Consider the following 22,500-nt stretch of genomic DNA (forward strand, 5'->3'; position numbering starts at 1 on the left):
ATTTGACTATGTGTGATGCCTGGTGTATGAAGTACATGTCGGCATTGAGTTTTCCCAATCAATCTGGAAGCCTCAATGCCTGCAAAACCTGGGCATTAGGCTTACTTGAGTTGAGTTCTGACTTTCCTGGGTGTGTGGCCTAAAGGCTGGCCCACACAAACACTAGTGTGCATTATCAACATTTCTGTCCTCCCCTTTGCAATGTTATTATCTCTTTCTGCATAACCATTTTTTGTTTTTTGACCATTTTCCAGTGTCTATGCCATTTGAAATGTATCAAGTTGATAATAGAAAGTTTTCCTAGTGTTGACTCTAAATCACCCCTCTAGGTAGTTCGTAAGTGTGCAATAACAATAACAATATGTAACATTAGAAATATTTTTGTAATATTCCGTTTTCTGTAATACACCCTCCTCCACCTGTCACAGCAGGCAGGAATAGGATATTGAATATGGAAATAGTGTCCTCCCTGGAGCCTGTGTTCTTCCAGTCATGGCTCACAGATGGTACATTTCACACTCATTTACCAATGGAAATGATGCTAGAGTCCCTTTCTAAAGGCCCACTAGGTCTTGTCACCCTCCAAGAGCTTTGTGCACTCATAGCAAGTCATTCCCATCATCCTAGCATTCAGCCATATTATTTTATGACAACATATTTACATCACCTAGCCCTAAGCCTAATTTTTTCATGTGATGGTCACCAGGATACAAGGGGTTGATATTTAATTTCTCTTATGGAGAATTATAGTAGAACAGCTGTGTCATTGAATTATGGTTTCATGTTATGAGTGTTACTAGTTCTTGAAACAAAGTTTATGCAGCAGCAAAGTATGTTCATTGTCTAGGATATTTTGTACTAGCTCTTTTGCAGATGGTTGTTCTGGGAGTTCAGCTACCTGTTAGGGGTTGAGGGATCAGATATATTGCAAGCATTTAGTAGATAAGTTATTTTTAATGGTAGTGTTTCTGTAACCTTAATGCTCATAATAATATTGCATTAATTTAACCAATAGATTAATTAATGTTCTGCAAGCATTAATATATTATCCTGTTAATTCAGGTTCCTCATATTCTAAGTATTTGACAATAGTTATCAGTAGACTCTTCAGATTGAAAGTTCTTAAAAGTGAATTGAAATGATGTGACATAATATTTGATATTTAAAAAGTCAGGAGTGGAGAATGAAGGTGAAGCATTTTATCCACCTGAAATACCACTTTGCCTTTGAGTTCTTGATTTTGTTTCACATGGGCCCCTATATCTATGAGTAGGGATACCTTGTAGTACATTGTGTGTGCAGACTGATTTGACACTTCTTTTATCCACAACAGGTGTTACTATCCCACATGAAATATCCTGTGGTTCCTCGTAGAATTACGATAAGCAAACGATTAGCACAATGCATGCACCCAGCTCTACCATCGGGTGTCCATTTGAAAGCCTTAGAAACATATGATATTATATTCAAGTGTATGGGGACCAACAGGCTCTCACAAGAACTCTTCATATACAGTGCAGGTTTGTGCCCTGTTTTTAAGAATATATATATATATATATATATATATATTTTTTTTTTTTTTTTTTTTTTTTTTTTTTAGAAATATATATTGAAGTCTGTCTTTCATTTTCACACAGAATCTCTTTTAATCTGTTTTATTTTTGTTATTATATTATTAGAGACTTTATTTTTTTAGCCATTAGAAAATGTAATCAGATTGGGTGTAGAATTTTTTTTTTATTGCTTAATGATATAGGAGACTTCCATTTTGAGGGACCATTAAGAATTAGGTATATACAGACTATGGACATTTATTTAAAGGAAGATATATTATTTTGAAATATCCTGATGTGTCAGTATTTCATTCCACACAAACTCAAATAATATGTAATATTTTCAATTTTCTTTCAGGCTTATTTCCATTATTTAGCAGTGCTGCAATGAATGTAAGATCAGCATTGCTAACAGTATATGAAACTCACTTTGTCCCATTGGGCCCGAGACTACGCCCAGGACTGAATGGTTTCCTGTCAGGAATTCTGGCCGGCTTGGAAGAAGGTTCTGATCATCTTGAAAGGTATATTCACTTGCTTGATGTACATACATTTAGTAGAAAGGACAAAAAGACTTGGAAAACAGTGCCAGATTACTCATGCTTAAACTTGTTCTAGGTTTTGTTATTTAGATAAAATGGTAGGGTGGAAATTTAGTGAATTTGGGATGTAGTAAACTGATTAGAGTATTACTTACTTAATGTGAACGTTTATAAAACTTATAGTAAGATGTATATTTGTTTCTCTAAAACAATTTGTTATACTTGATCCACTAATGTACAGTATCATCTATATTTCTTTCACAGCTAATATTTAATAAGTGTTAATGATTCCCTATTGTTATGTTTTTTCTGCATGAAGAAATATTATTAGTTTTAGACATTAGGACTTATTTCAGCTACTATATTAGTTGTTGATCAATAAGATTCCTGTTAGAATTAATCATTCATAAAATCTTAGTGATAGGAGTTCTTTCTCTTCTAGGACATCTCAGCTGCTAACAAGAGTTGCTGAAGGAGTGGGACAAGCAGAATTCTTTGGCTGCTTGTGGGACTGTGTTTGGGGAAACTCAGGAGTGAGACTTCCTGCCATCACCCATATTACATCCTGCTATAATAAGAAATTGTCCACAGAAGATCAGTTGTATATCCTCGGCACAAATATTGATGTTATGGTGAGTGTTCTGTCTTGAATGAAGATCTTAATCTTATAAGTAACTGTTTATCTTTTTGTTTGTGAGAAAGAAGGAGGGTGGGATTTTTTTTTAAATAGTTCTCTTTTATAACTTCCTTTGATTTTTCCTATTTGAGAGACATGTGAATCTTCAACAGGTCTCAGCATTGTGTCAAGCAATGGAGGATAGTAGTGTGTTGGTACAAAGAGCAGCTCTTGACCTGACTTTAGCTGCCCTTCCCATGCATAATACGCAACTGTTACGGCCAGACTTGGTCAGAATTGTCACCTCTGCCATTTTAGTGTTGCTGAGAAGAGATATGTCCCTGAACAGGTAAAGAAATTAATAAGATATCCTTGCTTTTTACTGGTATGTCCTATATATATGTACATAAAAATTATCTTAGTGTATTTTTTTTAGATTCTTTGATCATCATTTGACATTTTCCTCTACCTTTTAGGAGGTTGTATGCATGGTTGCTTGGATCTGAAATCAACCTCTCGCTCTTGTCTTCCGAACACCCTGTTGTAAAGCGCCTCAACAGTGCTGTGAGTGACAGTAACACTGAAGATGGAACTGAAGTCAATGCATATTTTGAAACATTCTCAAGACCCCTTTTAGTGGAAGGGGTTGTGTCATGTTTGCAAACTAGCCAGGGAACCAATCCACCTGATTTACGACCATATAGACTGATAGTCTCGCTGCTGGATAAGCCAGAAATTGGGCCTTTCATTCTAGATGACATATTTCTAGATCTTTTACGGTAAGCCCAAATTTGGTGTGAGTGTTGAGGTTTCAAGAATTGAATTTAAGGCCCAAATCTAATTTTGGGTCAGAATCAGATTTTTGTGTTATCCCAATTAACCCAATCGCCCCATATGGCAAGAATACATACCATGCCCAATGTAATACAAGTTTATTTATTGTAATTACACATAGATGGCTCAACAAGTACTTAGTCACCAAGGAGTCGGTTATTAGTCCTACGTATCTCACCAGTTTACCCTTTTCCTCGATTTTTAGAAAGGGTCTTTTGCATTATTTCATTGTCTTAAATGTTATTGAGATTTTGATAATTTAATAATTATAACATCAATAACAATAATAACAGTATCAATGTCAACTGTATTAAAAAGAAAAACACATTTTCCTGCCAATTCAAGGAATGAGGAAATCAGAATTGGTCAGTAGGGCTACTGATAGACTCCTTGCTGGCTGAGCACATGTGGAGCCATCTGTATGTAACAACAGTCACAAAAAAACTACAGGGGACAGAACATAAATCCAGGGCGAATGGGTTAAGGATTACAGTGCAGGGAATGGTTATTGTAATATAATTTTTAAGTGGTGTTCTGTATTATAATGGCACCATTGCTTACATGTACCTGAAATATTTTTATGGATATTTTTCTTGATGCACATTGGATTTTTAAAAGTTCAGCCTTATAAATTAAAAATTGCATCCTTATGATTTTCAATCCATATTGGAATCGTATTGTTATAAAATAGTGATACTAGTAATAACTTTCACAGGTGCTTGTACCATACCTGCCAAGTGCTTCAAGCCTCAAATAACACCCCATCAGAACCCTCTAGCAGAAGACAAAGCACAACAGACAAGCAGACCCCACCACCTCCCTCTCGCTCACCAGATGGCACTAAACCAGTTGTTGAGGGGAACAGGGGACTTCATGAGGTTACTAAAACTGCCACTCTTCTGTTTAGTGCCCTACAGCCATCATACCCATGGATGCATCTCACAGGTTTACTCAGCATGGCATGTCAAGCCAAAGCTAGTCAGATGGATGGGGGTGAGAAAAAAGATGATGGCAAACTTGTTTTAGATGTGGGTAGTTCAGTCATGACAGTTTGCGAGATTTGCACTCTGCTGCAACATCTGTTGACATCTCTTCCACATGATACTCAGCAGCAGACTCAAGCTTCAAGGCTCCCAGAGGTATTGTCTACAGTTACCTCCCTTCTGACAGAACATCTCAGCACTTTGACTGCTAAAGAACTCTCTTCAGGACTTTCTCTCTCTCAGGCAATCTTACACAAACTCATACCTTCAGTCACTTTGCCTCCTTCAGCATCTCAGTCAAGGCCAGATTCAAGAGCAAGCATCACTACCTTTGCATCCCTTCAGATGCATGCTCTTTCTCAAGTGTCTACTATTCCTCGACCTCTGCTTGTTCAGGAAGCCTTTGCAAGAGAGAGTCCTCCCTCAGAGTGTGGCATTGTACAGATAGGAATAGAGGCAAGTGAGGATGATCCAAATAGTGTTGAAAGAAAAAAAACTGAAGACCTTTCAGTTGATTCACTCACTGATGAAAGTAATAATGAGAACTTAGTTGACGGAGAAGCAGAAACATCCTTTATCTCAGTAGTGTCAAATTCATCTATGGAGGACTCTGAAAGATTGAAAGGAGAAACTGAAGGTGAAAATATAGAAAAACAAGACACTTCTGTAGAAAAGGAGAATGAAATTGCTACCCCAAATGCAATTAAACCTGAAATAAGTGAGGACTTGTTTGATGTTGACCAAGAAAGAGAAACAGTAAGCAGTGGGGAGGATAAGCATGCCAATTTAGAGGAGGTGCCCAGTGATTCAGGAGTTGACATGGAAGAAATACCCTCACAACCCACAGAGTTGTCACGATTTTTGATATCACAAGAAGCAAGTGAGGATGAGTATGAAAGTGCACCTCAGAGCCCTAGTCATCAGGGCTCAATGCCATTATATAGTTATGTTAAAGTATTTGAAAAATTCTTCTTGCAGTTTATTCAGAAAAAAATTGTATTAGAAAATTCAAATCTCGCTGATTTTCAGAGTGCTCTCAGTAGATCAGGAAGTTTTCAGATGGACAGTCTATCAGAATTGAATTATTTGTTGAGAGAATGTCTGCAGTGCTGTGAAAATAAAGTAGAATCCACACACACTTCTCCAGTCAAAAGTAAAGGAAAGAAGGTACAGTCATCCCCCTGCTCATCTCCCTCAAGAGTGTCTACATCGTCTTCAGGATTTTCACAGGGTCAGAGAGAAATTACCGACTTCACTTCTGTCCTGCAGCTGCACCACAAAGCAGATGAACAATTTGAAGTCTTCAAAGCTGCCTGTAGCATATTGGTTGACTTGTCATCACTCCCTACGACTCCCGGACTCCCTCTGAACAGGCCAAGTAATCAGATTCCTCACTGGTTTGTTGGGCTCATAGCGTGTGTCATCAATGGAGGTCAAGTCTCTCCTCGCTTTGTTATGGCATCTGTGTCTACTCTGCTGGAGTTAGTGATGTTGGCTCAGTCAGAGCTGTCTGTATGGCGGAGTGAGCATGAACTTGGGTGCAAAGGAGGACCTGGGGTTGTGTCTGTTAATATAATCCCTCTACTCCTACCAACACATACCCACATCCTCCTTCATCATACTACAGTGTATCAGGTTTGTGCTTCTTCATTTTATTCATACGTATGGATGAATGACTGGCTAGTTGGAGCTAGGGAGAAAAAATACATGAAAATTCAGGTAGCCCAGCTTGAAATTCTAGGCCTAGAGAATTAGATCAGTAGTATAGAAACACTAAGAACAGTGATTACAAATTGACAGCTGGAAATTAATTGTCCTGAATTTCTTTGCCCCAAAGTTTTGCATTTTTTCTTGTGTGAGAGAGAAGATTGATAGATGGATTGATGAAGATACATAGATAGATGTGTAGATTTAGAAGTAAATGTTGATGTATGTGCAAATGTAAATAGACTATTTTTTATGTTATTGACATATTTATAGTTTCATGTACACCAAATATTTGGTTGTGATATATATGTAACGGTGTGTGTGTGTGTGTATATATATATATATATATATATATATATATATATATATATATATATATATATATATATATATATATATATATATACACACACACACACACACACACACACACACACACACATACATATATATATAAATATTTATAGATATATATATATATATATATATATATATATAAATATTTATATATATATAAAAAAAAAAAAATATATATATATATATATATATATAAATATTTATATATATATATAAAAAAAAAAAAAAAAATATATATATATATATATATATATATATATATATATATATATATATATATATATATATATGATGCTCATGAAATAACCAGCTTCATAATTTTAATTTCAGCACATGGCAAGACAGCTTTGGAGTCATTTGAGGCCATCAATGAGTCACCTCCATGTAGGCAGCACAGAACTTCTCCTGCAGTTACACAACTTGACTCTTCCTCGCAGCCCAAGTGTAACGCTGACATCTGCTCCACCTCAGTCCCCTATGTCTGTTGTGGAGAGGGAGATTCTTGCCACTCTCACATATATATTGCAGGTACCTGTGACTGATGAGAAGGTAAGTCTTACTTAATAATTCATGCTTTCATCATGATTTGACATATTTCACAATTGCCTGGTTATACCATTTTATTCAAAAGTATCAAAATTTGTATGCTCTACATTTGCCTTTGCTCTCTTACTTAACAACACTAAAGATTTTGAAGAATTTTTTTTTTTTTTTTTTTTGTTCAAGGAGAGTGGAGTACTATGGAGTCATGAAGGCATCAGGGCAGAGTATGACAGTGTTGCCATGCACCAGTGGATGACACTGTGGCAGGTATCAAGAAACCTATCTTCTGGTCTTGCAGGAAATTTCCCAGGATTTGACAGGTGAATATTTAATCTTTTAGTTCTGCTTTATTGGTTGAACTGTACATTCATAAGGTCTTTTTATTTTCCTACATGTGTTCAGAAATTATTTGGTCTCATTGTACTAGAAATTGTTCAGAAACAAGTATATACAAGTTAATGGGCTGAATAGGTAGATTTAAAGAAATGAATTTTTTTTGTAAGGATGTCAATAACCTTCAGTCTTATTAATTGAATCTGCTTATCTGCTACATCTCTGACTCTATCACAAGTCCCTTTAACCTACTGGATCCAGTTGCTTCACGGCGACCACATGGCCCAAAATCCAGGCATTAGGTTTATGTGAGTGGCCGCTCTGATGGACGCCCAGCTTGTAGGCCAGGCACACGTGAACATTTGTATGTGGTGATAAGGCTCAATGCCTCCCCTTTGCAATGTTATTTTCTTTTTTTAAGCATGAAAATGGCATCCTCCCTGGAGTCAGCGCTCTTCCAGTCATGGTTCACAGTTGCTATATATCCACACTCATTTATAAATGGAAATAGTGCAAAAGACCCTTTCTAAATGCTAAATGAATCTAATCTTCCTCCAAGAGGTTTGTGCACTCGTGGCAAGTCTTTCCTGTCACTCTGGTCTTCAGCCAAAATGCTCACGAGGCAAGTTTGCGTCACCCCAGGCCACAGCCAGATTTTCCCCTGATAGCATGTTCATGTCACCTGGTCTTCAAGCCAATTTTTTTCATGGTGTGATGGTCATGTCATCTGGATCATTGGGGTTAATGAGATTCAAGTGGAGTTACAAAATCATTGGATTTTAGTACAGCCTACTGTCTTTCTTATCCCATAGATAAAATGTCTCTTTTCATGAAACCTTTCTTTTTCATTATTTTGGTGTGAAAAGGTAAAATAGAGTACTATTAGACTGTATATAAGATACCAAAATTGTTTAATTTGAAATTTGATGTATAAATCTTGAAGCTTCTCCATCCTCTACATTAGACATTCAATTTGCAAGTATAAATGACCATCCAGTATCTCTACTTTGTAGCAGATCCATTTGTCTTTTTTTTCTTTACAATAACTTCTCCACTAATGTATTTGTAAAAGTATAAATATATATAGTTACATAAAAGTAAGTATAAAAGTGTTTACAATTGTTTGTATGTATGAATGTATGTATGAATTACCCTGCCAACTTTGTATGGATATAATAGACTGATCCCAATTGCAGATGTCTTTTCTTGATGGTTGAACGTCTTCGAGGGGATAGTGGCATAGAGCGAAGCCTTGCACATGCATGGCTTGCTACAACTCTTCAGAGAAGTGACACTGCTCGGCTCATAGACCCAATCCTGGTGTTATTGCTGCACCCACATACCCGAAGAGTTAGTGTGCAGCATGTGAACATTGAGAAGTTGCCTCCTGTCCAGCAAGGCCAAGGTCACAAATTATCTCTAGAGGAGTCACAGATCTATGCCATCAGCTCTGAAGGAGGAGAGGTCATGTACCATGTGAGCAAGGAAGGAAGAGAAAGTCAGGGGAAGGGAAAACACGTGCCTGTCCCGGCCAAACATATATTAGCATTTACTTCAATTTCCAAAGACAGCAAGAAGATTGTCACTCACAATGCAAACTTTACAGAATTTGAACTGCCTTCTAGTCATGAGCAGCCACAGCTACAAGCATCAATATCTCTTATGGTTAATCCTTTCACTCAGCATCCATGGATAGATATGGAAGATCTGGCCAAGATGAACAAACCAACAAACCTTTCCAATGCAGTTAGAATCCAAAATGGCAGCTACCAGAAACTTTCAACTACAGTGATACCTGAACAAGTTACAAGTGAATCAACCGTTTCAAGTAGCAGAGATTCGGATGATGAAAATTGGACACCAACACAGATGGTTCAGAGTATTCTTGAGGAGGTGATAGATGCTGTTGTGACTTCACGATACAAGTATCCTGAAAGTGATGGGTCAAGTGAACAGGATACAGTGTCACAATCTGTAGTAAGTGATGGAACTGTGCCAGAGTTAACAAGACATCCATTTCACTCTCACATGCTCCTGTACACTCAGGTGGTTGATAGTGGTCAGTGTTCAAATGGATTGTCCCTAATTAGAAATATTATTGAGGCACAACCAAAGTTATCCCTTCTAACTCTAGCATCAACTAGCATTAGTACACTACAGTCAACTTCACCTCTCATCGTATTGTTAGCCAGACATCGCAGATCTGTTTTTGGTGATGGGTTTGATGGTGGAAATGTGTCAGAGATGGTCAGTCAGTTCCGGTCTACTATGTATCTTCAAGTAGTTATCACGGTATGCCTTTATTACTTGCGTTCTTACTATCCGTGCCTTCCTCATCTCCGTCTTCGAGATGAACATCTACGAGATAACCAGGAAGTGCAAGTGGCATCAGCTGAGGTTCTAGTCCTAGTCTTCACACATTTGTCACCATTAGTGACTGATGCCCCCAGGGGTTTCACCCCATATATTACAGATCTGCTCAGTAAATGCAAAGTTCAGAAGTGTGTGCTTCACTGTTTGCTGTCATCTGTGCATGCCATGACCAGTGCAAGTACATCAGTGATTACAGATCACAAACGTCCATCATCCCAGGAAACACGCACTTTTACTGAAGAAGTCCAAGAATACAACTGTGGATCGCTCAACCACATTGGTGCTGTACATCGCTTGGAAACCTACCTAGCTCGAGTGATGGACTTAACACTGGCTCTCATCCGCTTAGAAGACACACTGGCTGCAGATAGACTAGAGGGTGCAGTGGTGAGAGATCCACCAAGTGTCAGCATGAAGTATACTGGCTTTAGTACCACTAAATATCAGCCGGGTCAGCCAATTCCAGCACAGCCCATGTTCATGGAGGTTATCACTGTAGCACTAAAACAGCATCATCTTCGGCATTTACATGGATCTTGGTTGCACCTTTTTACAGCAGCACTGCCTCATATGGGCCCATCACTCCCTAATAACAGTTTGCTTGTAACATACCATGTATGTGAACTTTTGGAAGGAATGGCCCACTATTATCTGCCTGGTGCTGTACCACCTCATGCTCCACCTGACTATACACTTATCCTTCTGCAAAGTCTCACAACTATTGTACATTATTGCCTCTTAGATCCAGCACAGTCACCTGCTTTTGGGTCATCGTCATCTCTTCCTACATCTTCTGCACCTCCTTCAGGCCAGACTGCAGGACAGATATTATACAATCTGCTACATGTATTTTCTCCAGTGGGTGAAATCCTTGATGCTCCTGTAGACAGCAGTGGATTAGACCCAACTGCTTGTGCTCGCCATACCCTCCTCTGCCATCTGCCAAGAATCATCTCGGCCCTACTGGCTTTATGGGTGGCTACAGGACAGGACCAGGATTCAGCCTTTGTACTTGGCAGTAGAAGGGCTGTGAGACAACACATTGTAGAGCTCTTATCACCCATCTGTCACCACCAGACACCACATCTTCTTGCAGCTATCAGTGTTGTTTGGCAGGTAAATTTATGTGTTAATATCTTTATGATATATAGTTGTAATGATTTATTGTAATTTGTTTTAAAAATTTTGAAGTTGATTTGCTATAAAACAGTTTCTATTATTTAGGCTCCAATAAGTGTAATATACACAATGGAAAATATAACATAGTCAAGATTCAGTAATTTACAGTTGTTGAATAGAATTATCAAGTAATGTCATAAATCCATTACATTTTTACAGGGGGTTGGCATTGCTGCCTCAAGTATTAGAGCAAACAGTAATGCTGGTCTTAACAATGACTCTAACATCAACAACAAACAAAGTGGTATAGGAGGCCTACTGTGGAGTGGAAGCCCACACCAGTTGGCTCTTGTAGAGATGATGTCTTTGCTACGAGTGTTACCTCTACATACACTAGTAGCGACTGTCAAACAGGTGGTGAAGCAACCACCAATAGTTGATGGTGCTCAGCAGGTAAGTTGTCTTTTATTTTTTTTAATGGGTTTAACAGTTACATTTGCTTATTTTGGTTCAAGAGTTTGGAAACAAATGGCATGGGAAATATGCAACATGAGTGATATAATTTTGAAAGTAAGATGTTATTTATATGATTCAGGGGCAGTTATAGTTTTATTGCTGTTATAGGCCGTTATAGCCTTATTGATAATTTGTTTGTTCGAATTTACAGGGCCTGCCATTGGAAGTTAGTGTCCTGCAAGTGTTCTATGTGTATGTTCAGCAGTGTCCAGGGTCACAACTTGGTGAATGCTGGGGACCACTTTTAACCATGGTAAAAGAAGGAACTATTGGTTTGTCACCCCCTGCCCAGCTGGTTCTTCTAGCAACACTGAATGAATTTGTTCAAAGAGCAGCTGCCCCTCAGGAAAAGAAAGATGTGAAGGAACTTCAGGTTAGTTTATACTTGCTGAATTTAGATGGTAATGTAGACAGTGTAAGCATCTGCTGGACTCATGGTGTTCTATGCATATAATTATATCCTGTGATGTAATAATTAACAGTGAAAACTGATTTTCAGGAAGTATCCAGCAAGTTGCTAGAGTGCTGTAGTAGTATTGCAGGTTCCTGTCTTGAGGCTACTACATGGTTAAGACGAAACCTTACAGTCAAGACTGATACAGCAGAGAAGAAGGAGGGTATGAATGGTGAGATGAAAATTAGTTTTGCATGAAAAGCTCTTTACTCGTATAGAGGAATTCTGCTGTTTTTGACCTTACTTTGATTTTATATCTGTTATTTTTTTTTTTTTTTTAATCTTGTATATTCTTAAGATTTTCCAGTGTCTTTGAAAAAGAAATATGTACATTTTGCAGTAAATATTTTTTCTTTGTTTTCAGATGCCTCAGCATACAGTGTAGCAGCATTAAGTGTCCTTGCAGAATTATTAGCCCCTCTACTAGATGTACTGTATGTGAGTGAGGAGAAAGACAAGGTTGTTCCTCTACTCACAAACATCATGGCTAATGTTGTTCCATATCTGCGTAACCATACGTGAGTTTTCCTTTCATTAACCAGTACCTTTAGGCAGCTCTTATTTTGTTTGCATACATGTTATTTATAAAAAGAGAGAGAAGAGTTAGTTATAGGTTACTAATTATTTAATTATAGGTTACTTATTATTCTTGTTTAATTAGTATAAGTTCAGGTAAGAGCTGCACTATTGACTCATGCCAGGGCCAATCTGAAGGCAACATTAGATACTGTACAAGATAAATGCGAACTTCTAAAATCTTTAGATCCTATGGAATTATTCCAAGCTCATTATAGACCTAGTCATTAACCATTTGTTTTCAGGATTTTAGATTCCTGAGAAGTTTTCATTTGTATTGCAAAAGTTAAAGAGTATTATTAGAGCAAGTTATGTATGTTTTTCTGTCTGTGTAAATTTCTTTATTTCCATTTACATACGTACTTGAAAGTTAATTGCACTTTTTTTACTTTATTTTAGCCGGTCGAACATGCCTGCATTTGCTGCATGTTCTCAGTTACTGTCATCGTTGTCGGGTTACCAGTATACTCTCCGAGCTTGGAGACGAGATGTTATCGATCTTCTCCTAGACCCACAAGCATTCATGATGCTTCCACCTATTCTGACATACTGGCGGACTATTGTAGATTTTCTTTGCACACATGACAAGACTGTGTTTAAGGAACTGTTGAGTAAGTAGAGAATAAGTTATAATGATTAACTAAACAGAATTAAAAGAAATGAGATGTTTTAGGTGTTTTCTTCTTGAAATATATTTTTTTGACTGACTGATGGAACTGTGCACATTGTATTATTACTTGATATCTTGAACATTCGATCCCCTCTCCAGCTCGTGTGTCCATGTCCCAAGGAGGATCACTAAGTCTCTTCTCTAGTAAGGAGTCAGAATATGAAATTAGAGCAGGATTGCTGAAGAGGCTGGCATTCACCATCTTCTGCTCAGAAACCGATCAGTACATGCGACACATACCAGATATCCAAGGTAAGGGATAGTTTATAGTGGGTTAATTTTGGTGTGTGTATCTCTTGTTTGTCAGTATGCAAGGAACTACCATTATCCAACTGCTATATGTTCCATAGAAAATTTTTAGATGTGAAAATGTAAGATAATCCTGATTATCAGCTTCTAGCTATAAACTTTGTTGAAAACATGGCATGGTTTGAAATGTCAGTATGGTGGAGGTCAGTGTTAGATAATAAAGATATATAGATAACAGATTTTGAGCAATTGTATAACAAGGGTTTATATATGGGAGAATAAAGCATTACATGTTTTTTTGTATGCACAGACACACACTATATATTCTGTGTATGCTGCACCAAATCTCAAAAGTTTTCAAAGCTAGAAATATAACATAAAAAAAAAATAAGCACAGGCACAACCTTCTCAGCTTTAAGGAAGAAAATAAGATACAAAACTGATAGAATATCACATCCTAGATTTCACTTTGTGCAAAATTGCATGTCATGTCCACTGTATTTTTGCTTACTGATTGTATTTACACTTAGACGGCTTGTGACGAAGGAGTCAATTACTAGTTCTGCCTATCTATTTTGTGCACCCTTTTCCATTATTTATTTGACTATTTATTTATTTATTTTATTATTGCTATTGATATTGTTAACAATATAATTATAATCATAATGTCAAAATCAATAATAGCATCATTGATATTAATAGATATTAAAAATCCTGAAAACTCAAGGAAAGGGGAAATCAGCTGAGGACACATAGGCATACTAATTGGTACATTTGTGACTGAGCTCTTGTGGAGCCATGCATGTGCAAACAAAGTTTACAAAATAAAATGACAGTAGATACCAGTGATATCAGTGGTGAGTCAGTATTTTGCAGGAAAAATCTAAATAATTTTTGAAAATGAAATGGTGATGAGTTAAAATTAGTACTTAGAATAAATATTTTGAAACAAAAATAAAATATAAAGTCTCTCTATATGATATACACATCACTATGACAACATCCCTAAATTCTAGAACGTTTGGCTGAAGTGACCCGGTTGGGCCAAGTGGTGCCCTCCCTCGTCGCCCAAGTGCTACTGTGCTTCCGTGTCCTTCTCCTGAGGATGTCCCCACGGGGTGTGACCTCATTATGGCCAGTGATCATAACAGAGCTGGTGCAGGTGTTCCTCATGATGGAGCAAGAACTAGCTACTGACACAGAACAGTTTAGGTATGATGTGACTTTGGAATATTTGGTGAATGAGGTTGGAAATTAGCCTTTAAGTAATGATGCACCTTTTAATGCTGCACAAAAATTAAGTTTGGTTGATTTATGAATATTGGTGCAAAGGCTTTGTTTTTTGTAGAAGTAATGAAAGGCACAACAATTTTAAAGGTAGCCTGTCACCACACTGTTCACTTTGTAAGTAGATTTTTAAAAATGTGAAACTGCAAAGAAGTTTCACAAAACAGACAACCTGCAGAAATAAAATTTCAGTCTATACATTTGATAATAATTACTTTTTAAGATTTCCTCTACTGCAAACAGGCTTCTAGAGGACATTCTCTGTACTTAGAGACAGTGCAGTGTATAATATTATATATATCTCTTCCCTCACCTGCGTTTGTTGATGGTGGTGGTGCGTTGATGACGGTACAGCAAGAAAGGGGGCAGGTAATAACTGGTAGATACAGGATAGTCTCCTCCAGTAGGCTGGTCTTGCAACTATGCATCTGCTCGTTCATTCATATCCAGTTGCTGCTGTGCTCAGATACTTTATAGTTGATTAACTTTTGCCTGACTCTTATGGTGAATGATTGGTATTTCTTTGCTTTCACTGTCTCATGTTGATGATGATTTTTAGTCAAAGGTAGGCATCTTGTATGTCAGACATAATTGTTTGTCTTGGTAGTTGAGGTATTTTTTTACATCTTTATTACAAATGTGTGTTCATATATATATATATATATATATATATATATATATATATATATATATATATATATATAAATATATATATATATTCCTAACCAGGTTTTTCTTTTGTTAAAAGATATATAAATAATATATTGTGATAAGATTCAGGTTAAATTGGTATCTCTGCTATTGAAAATAATGTAATGATAAAATTTTACTATTTTAGCAAAATATGATAAAATCAGAAATTGGATGAACCCAATTTTCACCCATAAGCTTTTAGAAAATGTATGTATTTCCTAGGAATATTTTAATTAAATAACCAAAATTTCCAAAGCATGACAGCACCATAGCATGAATACAGACTAATATGACAATGCAAAATTTATTTAGAAATGCATGTACAGTTTAATATTTTCATATAGATTGTATCTTGGAAATTAATCATATATGATATATAAGAATTAATATTCTAGGAGTAGATAATCTTTAACTAAATTTAGTACTATCAAAAGACTTCTTAGTGTACAGTATACTCATTTCTCATTTTCTTCGTCAAGTAACATTTCTCTGTTTTCATTCAGTATGCACAGTGTTTTTTCCCCCAAAGGTTCAAACTTTATCAGTAGCTGGATGAATCTTCTGCACATTTGAATAGAAATGTAGATTTTATTTTGTGTCTCCTGTTTGTACTTATTTATAGACAGTGATTTTTATATTTTAGATGTGAAATTTATGTGAGATTTTATAAGGTATGCAAGATCATTCCGTACTTTTGATGTCAGTTGTTGCTTATCTATGTGGAACTTCATTTCATTTTAGGTACTGTTTGTCTTTGCCATTGACTATTATATTTATACATTGTGTGTTTGTAACTATATGTGGCAAGAAATAAGAATGCCCAGTTATATATTCTGTATTCGTTATACAGAACAGCTGCCACTATGTTTCCACAGACAAGTCTAATCCATGCACGCTCTGCATGGGTGTTGAAGAAAAATGAGGATAGACAGGCCTGTAAGAAAAGACTAGTCTGTTTTGAAAAAAAAAAAAAAAAAAAAGATTATACTACTGTTGTTGCTCATATTCTAGGATGTAGCCAACCAAGCCCAATCAAACCCTAGAACATGGTGTAGGCGAAATGGATTTACATACAGTCAGTCTCCAATTTGACCAAGTTACCAACTTTTGGAAAAGCACTGTTTTGTTGATAGTTGGTTAATTGCTTGCATTCAGATGATCAGGAAAAGCTATTAAGTCTGTGAAACATCAAAGGATTTTGCCCTCTATGCAAAAGAAGTTAGTGTTAGAATATATAAGAATCATCAATCATTAACAACACTACACCATTTTAAAAGTTAGCATCATGTAACTTAACAGTCGATCTGGTTAAATAAGTACTCTAGAATGGCACTGCTGAGGAGGCCAACAAAAGTGCACATGACCATAAAGTTATGAAATCACACAAAATCAGAGGCTACAATATTAAGATGACTGTGGCAGCTGTAGTCTTCTAAATGTGACTCCAAATGACATTATCTTCACTTATGGAATTGCCAGTTACACAAAGAAAATTCCGTAATTGACACTGATTTCAGGGAAGGTGTTAGTGTATAATATATTTTGATCTGTAAAATCTGTCATATTATGATACAGAATACCAATTGCATCCAGGGGTTAGGATTGGCTTGGTATGCAAGCACTTGCATGCAACTTAGAACATGAGCATTTTGTACAATTTTTTTTTTCATGATTAGACCCATTCATATTTCTGAATGTTTTTTGATTTAGAGGGAACTAAAGAAAAAAAAAAAAAACTTACAGGAATTTTAATTTATTCAATGAACTATAAAAGGTGCATTCTTATTTTATTAAATCTGTTTGAAAAAAAAAATTGGAAGAACAAAATGTAGATTTTGTTTATGGCAGTTCATACCATATCTAGTCTTGAATTAGAAAAAAACCCAGTGAGAAAAGAAATCATGAGTGATTGCTAAACAAGTGTTTATATAGGAAGAAAACTAAAAAAAGCAAACTTACAGGAATTTTAATTTATTCAAAATCTGTTTGAAAAAAAAAATTGGAAGAACAAAATGTAGATTTTGTTTATGGCAGTTCATACCATTCTAGTCTTGAATTAGAAAAAAAAATGAGAAAAGAAATCATGAGTGATTGCTAAACAAGTGTTTATATAGGAAGCAAACTAATATTTCTCTCCAGAGCTTGAAAGCAAAATCAGCCCATGCTACCTCATTGCTGAGACTTTATGACACAGTTGCTATTGACATTGAAATGCAGCTCAAAAAAAGCAGCTAAGCAGAAACAAGCATATCCTTCCTATTGCTTTCATGGTTCTCTCCATCTCTTTCTTTCTCCGTCTTTTATTTATTTTTCAGTCTTTTTCAATTCATTTTAAGTTTGATCCAACCCCCAGTCACCCCACCTACTAGAGGCCCTTTTTGAAGTTAATCTCTTAATGTTTTCTTTTTTATACCATATGCTGTAGATGGTACAAATGCGATAATAGTCTCACTCCAAAAAGGATACACGCTTAAAAGATAAAGTTAATTGGTTCATTGTTTTTTCTAACTCAAAATACAAATTGATTTGCCTGAGATTTTAAAGTATGCAAATAATTCCTAATTGAATACCTAATTGCAGTTGCTATATGATTATAAATTTCTTATCTCTAGTACTAGAAAACTGTAATCACTGCAAGAGAATATAAAGCCTCTTGATGTACAATAATGATTTCATACCATTTATGCCTAGAAGCATCAGAGCTTATTTAGTGCTAATATGAAATATCTTAATATACGTTTTCAGTTCAATATAGAATTCATATCATTTTTACCTAGCAATTTCAAAGATATGTAAAGAACTAGCATTTATCTCAGAATGATAAGAAAGACTCCCTAGCTACAGGGACATAGGGGCCAGTAGATTGTTATGAAACGTTAAATTAAACTGTGATGATGTATTGAATGTTAATTCATATGGTACTCTCTGTATGTCATAGGACTTTTTGAGGTATTGGCTTTTCTCCTAATTGATGTGACCTATGTCTTAATGCTTTGTCATTTTGATCTGTTGATGATAATGTAAGGATATATGCTAAAGCCAACTGCGCTAGCTTTGTACAGTATAAGATACTAAGATTACTGGTAATAATGTTGCTAATTTTGTTATAAATTTAAAGTGATATTGATTTTTTGTGAACTGTTAAAAGATAATTTCATGTGAGATAACCCCATGATAAAGAAAATTAATTCCCTTCTCATAATGTCATAAATTAAAGAATGTAATAATCTTTTATTTATTTTCTTTCTTTTTCTACTTTCCTTTCCTTTAATTTCAAACAGCAGTGTTGTATGTTGATGTGATTTCCTCATTGCAAGACTGAGAGTTAATCTCACTACTGTTTCTGTTTCCAGTTCACACCTGAAGCGCCTTTCTACCTTAGATTCTTCATGGGTTTTTAGCTCACAGAATGGACTAAATGCTCACAACCATCCAGCATGGTTGACCTTGTACCTAGCAGCATGTAAGCTATTGGATTTGATGCTTTCCCTTCCAGCCCAGCATCTGCCACAGTTCCAAATGTGAGTAGCTATCAACACAGTCATGGGGTACACAAGATTTCCTGCCTCAGTGCTCCTTTTTGAGGAGTAGCAAAAGCCTATAGCTTTCTTTATAAAAAAAAACCTTTCTGTAATGAAATATTGATAATGACTTGGTTGGGATTCACCAACTTAGTAATCTGTGTATATTATCAATATTTAATATTTGAAGGTACCGATGGGCTTTTGTTGGTCCAGTTCCAACAACTGAAGTGGAAGAGAAGACAGAAGGAGCTGGTAACATCCTACTCAAAAGTTGTGATTTTGTCCCTCATATTGCAAGAATTGCAAAACTCATGGCAGATAAGGTGAGAAAATCTTCAATTGTTTTTTTTTTTTAGCTTCTTTCATGCATATTTTCTTGTAAATTTATAGGTATATGAACAGGTTAAATTCTCAACCTGTTATTTCAGCCTGGAAGTGGAAAGAATAAGATGCTGGAACACCGTCCTGGGGAACTGCTGCTGAAGATGCCCAGTATATCAACCCTTCTAGATCTGCAGCCCTTCTTCAACACCCTCACATCACCATCATTCACACCGGCAGCAGCCACAATCGGACAGACTCCCCCAGGGATCCTTTCATCCTTCCCTTCCTCCACATCCTTGCCTAGTTCAGGGCCATCATCTGCCTCAGGCACTTCAGCCACTCCCAACTCCAGCTTGGCACACATAGAGGCTGTCATTGAGCGAGATTTCCTGGAACCCCTTCCTTCGTAGGCTTTTTCCTAGGATATCTTATTCTGGATTAGTATGTGGTATTGCTGTATGTCTTTGTAGCAATACTTGTCTGGTCACTATGTTATCTTCTGTTTGCTTTTCTTTTTGATACCAGTTAAGTGAACTCACAAAAAATAGTAAATATAATATTTATACATGAAAGTTGTTATTGTTTGATTTTTGAATAGCAAAATGCCATAGATGATGTCATTACTTATCACAGTTATATTCTAAAGAAAAGCATATATTAGAGACTGGCTCAATATTACAACCAAATTTTATGTTATTCTTTAGGCCTTTATAGATGAATCTTGTAAGAAGAAACTATAATAGAAAATTTAGTACATGTATATGATACGCACATATATCAATACATAATGTCTTCTCTCCTTAGGTGTCAACATAGAATTGCTTATATATACTCTACTAAATATACACAACTTTACCCATACATTTCTACACATATCCAGTTACACATAGAGACATGTACCAGTATAAACACCACTCAAAGAGATTCTAAAAGATAGGCTTGCAACTCTAGTTTAAAATTCAGGGCAATCTGAAGTGAGCATTGCTTGATATAAAATGAATATGTATAAATGATAGGATTTCTATCAGTTTCAACTTGTTGTAGAATACAGTTGTTGACATATAAACATAAGCTTTCATGAAAAGATAAAATCAACTAGAAATAAAGTGCATTCTAAATGGCTGCAGCTAATATCTCATACTTCCTTTTATCTGCAGATTCTGATGCAGATATGTAGGCTGAAGAAATGGGAAAGCACAATACAGTAGCTGTCAAAACAATATCACATTATGGTGAGCTCAGTCATAAACAATGTAAAAGTCTTTTTTTTTTTTTTTTTTTTTTAGTTGTCATAGAAATAAAGACAATAATTGTTTTCAAAGAAATAGGCATGGCAGGTGAGAAATGACATTTTATGGAAAATATAATATAGCTGTTTCTACTTGATGTTAGTTATGGAATCCATGCGGACACTTGTCATGCATGAACACAGTACCTTCATTTGCAGAAAATGATAAAGAAGAGGAATGTATATAGACTTTGTGGATTTCCTTTAATATCAGTTTGCAAATTTTTAGTGTGAGTGTTGTCAGAATGGGCTTACTTTTTACTACATTTTTTTTTCCCCTTTTCTTTTCTTATCTTTTTCTTTGTTTTGTTTTTTGTTGAGCTTGTGTTGTATTTGGCTGTGAGCTTTGGAAAGAGACTTTTGATGACCAGGTGCCTTATCAATAACTGATTAGCTGCACAGATGTCTTTTAGTACTAATTGTAAGCAGTTGTTGGGAGGATGGTTGAGATGTAAAACTTTTTTTCTAGGATGTAAATGGATTATCATAGTCTGGTTTTGTATACACAGACATGATTTAAAAAATAATAATGGAAAATAAAAATGTCAAAAGTCTGTTTCTTTAGAAATAGATAAATCATGACCTAAATGTGGTTCATAATTCTTGGTGAATGTAGAATATATTTTTCATTTACTGGACCTTCTGTACTTAAAGGATTCACTTTTTTTCTGCATCTTCTGTTAACCTGTCAATGACAGTATCAGAAATCTCTGGGTGTCACAGACTCTGGTGATTTATGGCAACCACTCTGCAGTTTGGCCCGGGAGTCCGCTACATGTAGCAGAAGTTTCCGCACGACTTGCTCTAGCACGTCGTGATGCCTATAGCCATACCTGGCATGATGAGTCTGTTTGTTATGATGGCTATAGGCGTGGCCCGACAGATAGGGGATAATCTGATACACTTTCCGATTTTTATGATAAACTACTTTATTACTATGATGCCGACAGTAACATAAACTTTAAATCTATAATGGTCAACTTATACATATGAGTCAAATAATGGATTGTCTTAGAATCAGTGCAGTATGTCAGTAAAAACTGTCACAAATATATTTGATTAGGGGGGCCTTCAGGATTTTTGAAGATTTTACTTTAACTCCCAGATTATGTTTTTTTTTTATGTATGTATGTATGTTGAACATGATTTTGAAAAAGGACTGTGTATCTTCCCGGTGCACATTAGCCTTTCTTTACTTCAAATGGCCTTTTATTGGTAATATTACATCCACTCGAAGCCCAACTGTTACCCCAAAGATTAGCAACGGTTGGTAATTATTATTATTATTATTTTTTATTATTATTATTTATTTATTATTATTATTTATTTATTATTATTTTTTTTTTAATTTTTTTTACCAAAGCTCTTGTTACTGTTGGTGAGATATTCAAGTTCTTTTGTGTGTGTGTTTAATCCTAGTCAGCATTTGAAGAGATTAGTTGATAATCTTATATCTTGTTTATGATCTTGCTTGAGAGTATGTATAGTATGTACATGCAAATGATTTTCAGATATGCAATAAAGCATCTTCTTATTATAGCTTATTACTGATATTTATGTAAGATGATAGCTATATTCCTTGTACATATCATTCCAGGAAATGATATTTTCTTTAGAGATTAACAGTTATATCCCAAGAGATGTACATTTGAGTTTGCATTGCTGATGGTTCTCAGTATCTATCTTTCATAAGAAGTATAACAAAGTACTTTCAGGTTTCTTTGATCCTGATAATTTTGGATTTTTTTAGTGTATTCTTTCTTGTACTTTATCTGTATCATGATTTTATCCCATGTCCTGCAAGTAGGATTAATAGTAAATCATGTGAAATGATTTTTCTTTTCTCTGGTATGGCAGTTGAATCACCAGTATTGATAGGTAATACAAATATATGAACACAAATCTGTAAAGATAAAAATTTTAACAAAAATGTGAGGCGAGTTTTCATTTTAATATATT

The 22,500-nt window shown here is 35.7% G+C and overlaps 1 protein-coding gene across 7 annotated transcripts in view; it reads left to right on the top strand.

The window, feature by feature from the left end:
- LOC125042936 (protein dopey-1 homolog) overlaps positions 1–22,500 on the top strand; it is a 32,217-nt gene that overhangs the window by 7,969 nt on the left and 1,748 nt on the right. For 6 of the 7 annotated variants that reach the window (XM_047638750.1, XM_047638752.1, XM_047638751.1 and 3 more), the window contains 20 exons: positions 1,334–1,520; positions 1,912–2,077; positions 2,538–2,727; positions 2,885–3,060; positions 3,188–3,490; positions 4,261–6,163; positions 6,923–7,141; positions 7,319–7,455; positions 8,665–10,957; positions 11,180–11,413; positions 11,628–11,849; positions 11,976–12,102; positions 12,295–12,448; positions 12,906–13,117; positions 13,276–13,428; positions 14,442–14,637; positions 15,067–15,081; positions 18,759–18,926; positions 19,117–19,252; positions 19,358–22,500. The exon at positions 19,358–22,500 is cut by the window's right edge and continues 1,748 nt beyond it. In XM_047638750.1, the coding sequence (XP_047494706.1) occupies positions 1,334–1,520; positions 1,912–2,077; positions 2,538–2,727; positions 2,885–3,060; positions 3,188–3,490; positions 4,261–6,163; positions 6,923–7,141; positions 7,319–7,455; positions 8,665–10,957; positions 11,180–11,413; positions 11,628–11,849; positions 11,976–12,102; positions 12,295–12,448; positions 12,906–13,117; positions 13,276–13,428; positions 14,442–14,637; positions 15,067–15,081; positions 18,759–18,926; positions 19,117–19,252; positions 19,358–19,663 (7,497 nt within the window). In that variant the 3' untranslated portion in view covers positions 19,664–22,500. The remainder of the gene's footprint in view (positions 1–1,333; positions 1,521–1,911; positions 2,078–2,537; positions 2,728–2,884; positions 3,061–3,187; positions 3,491–4,260; positions 6,164–6,922; positions 7,142–7,318; positions 7,456–8,664; positions 10,958–11,179; positions 11,414–11,627; positions 11,850–11,975; positions 12,103–12,294; positions 12,449–12,905; positions 13,118–13,275; positions 13,429–14,441; positions 14,638–15,066; positions 15,082–18,758; positions 18,927–19,116; positions 19,253–19,357) is intronic. The other variant, XM_047638749.1, reaches the window with a different exon arrangement.

Source organism: Penaeus chinensis, chromosome 33 (assembly GCF_019202785.1).
Source record: "Penaeus chinensis breed Huanghai No. 1 chromosome 33, ASM1920278v2, whole genome shotgun sequence".
Lineage (NCBI taxonomy): Eukaryota > Metazoa > Arthropoda > Malacostraca > Decapoda > Penaeidae > Penaeus > Penaeus chinensis.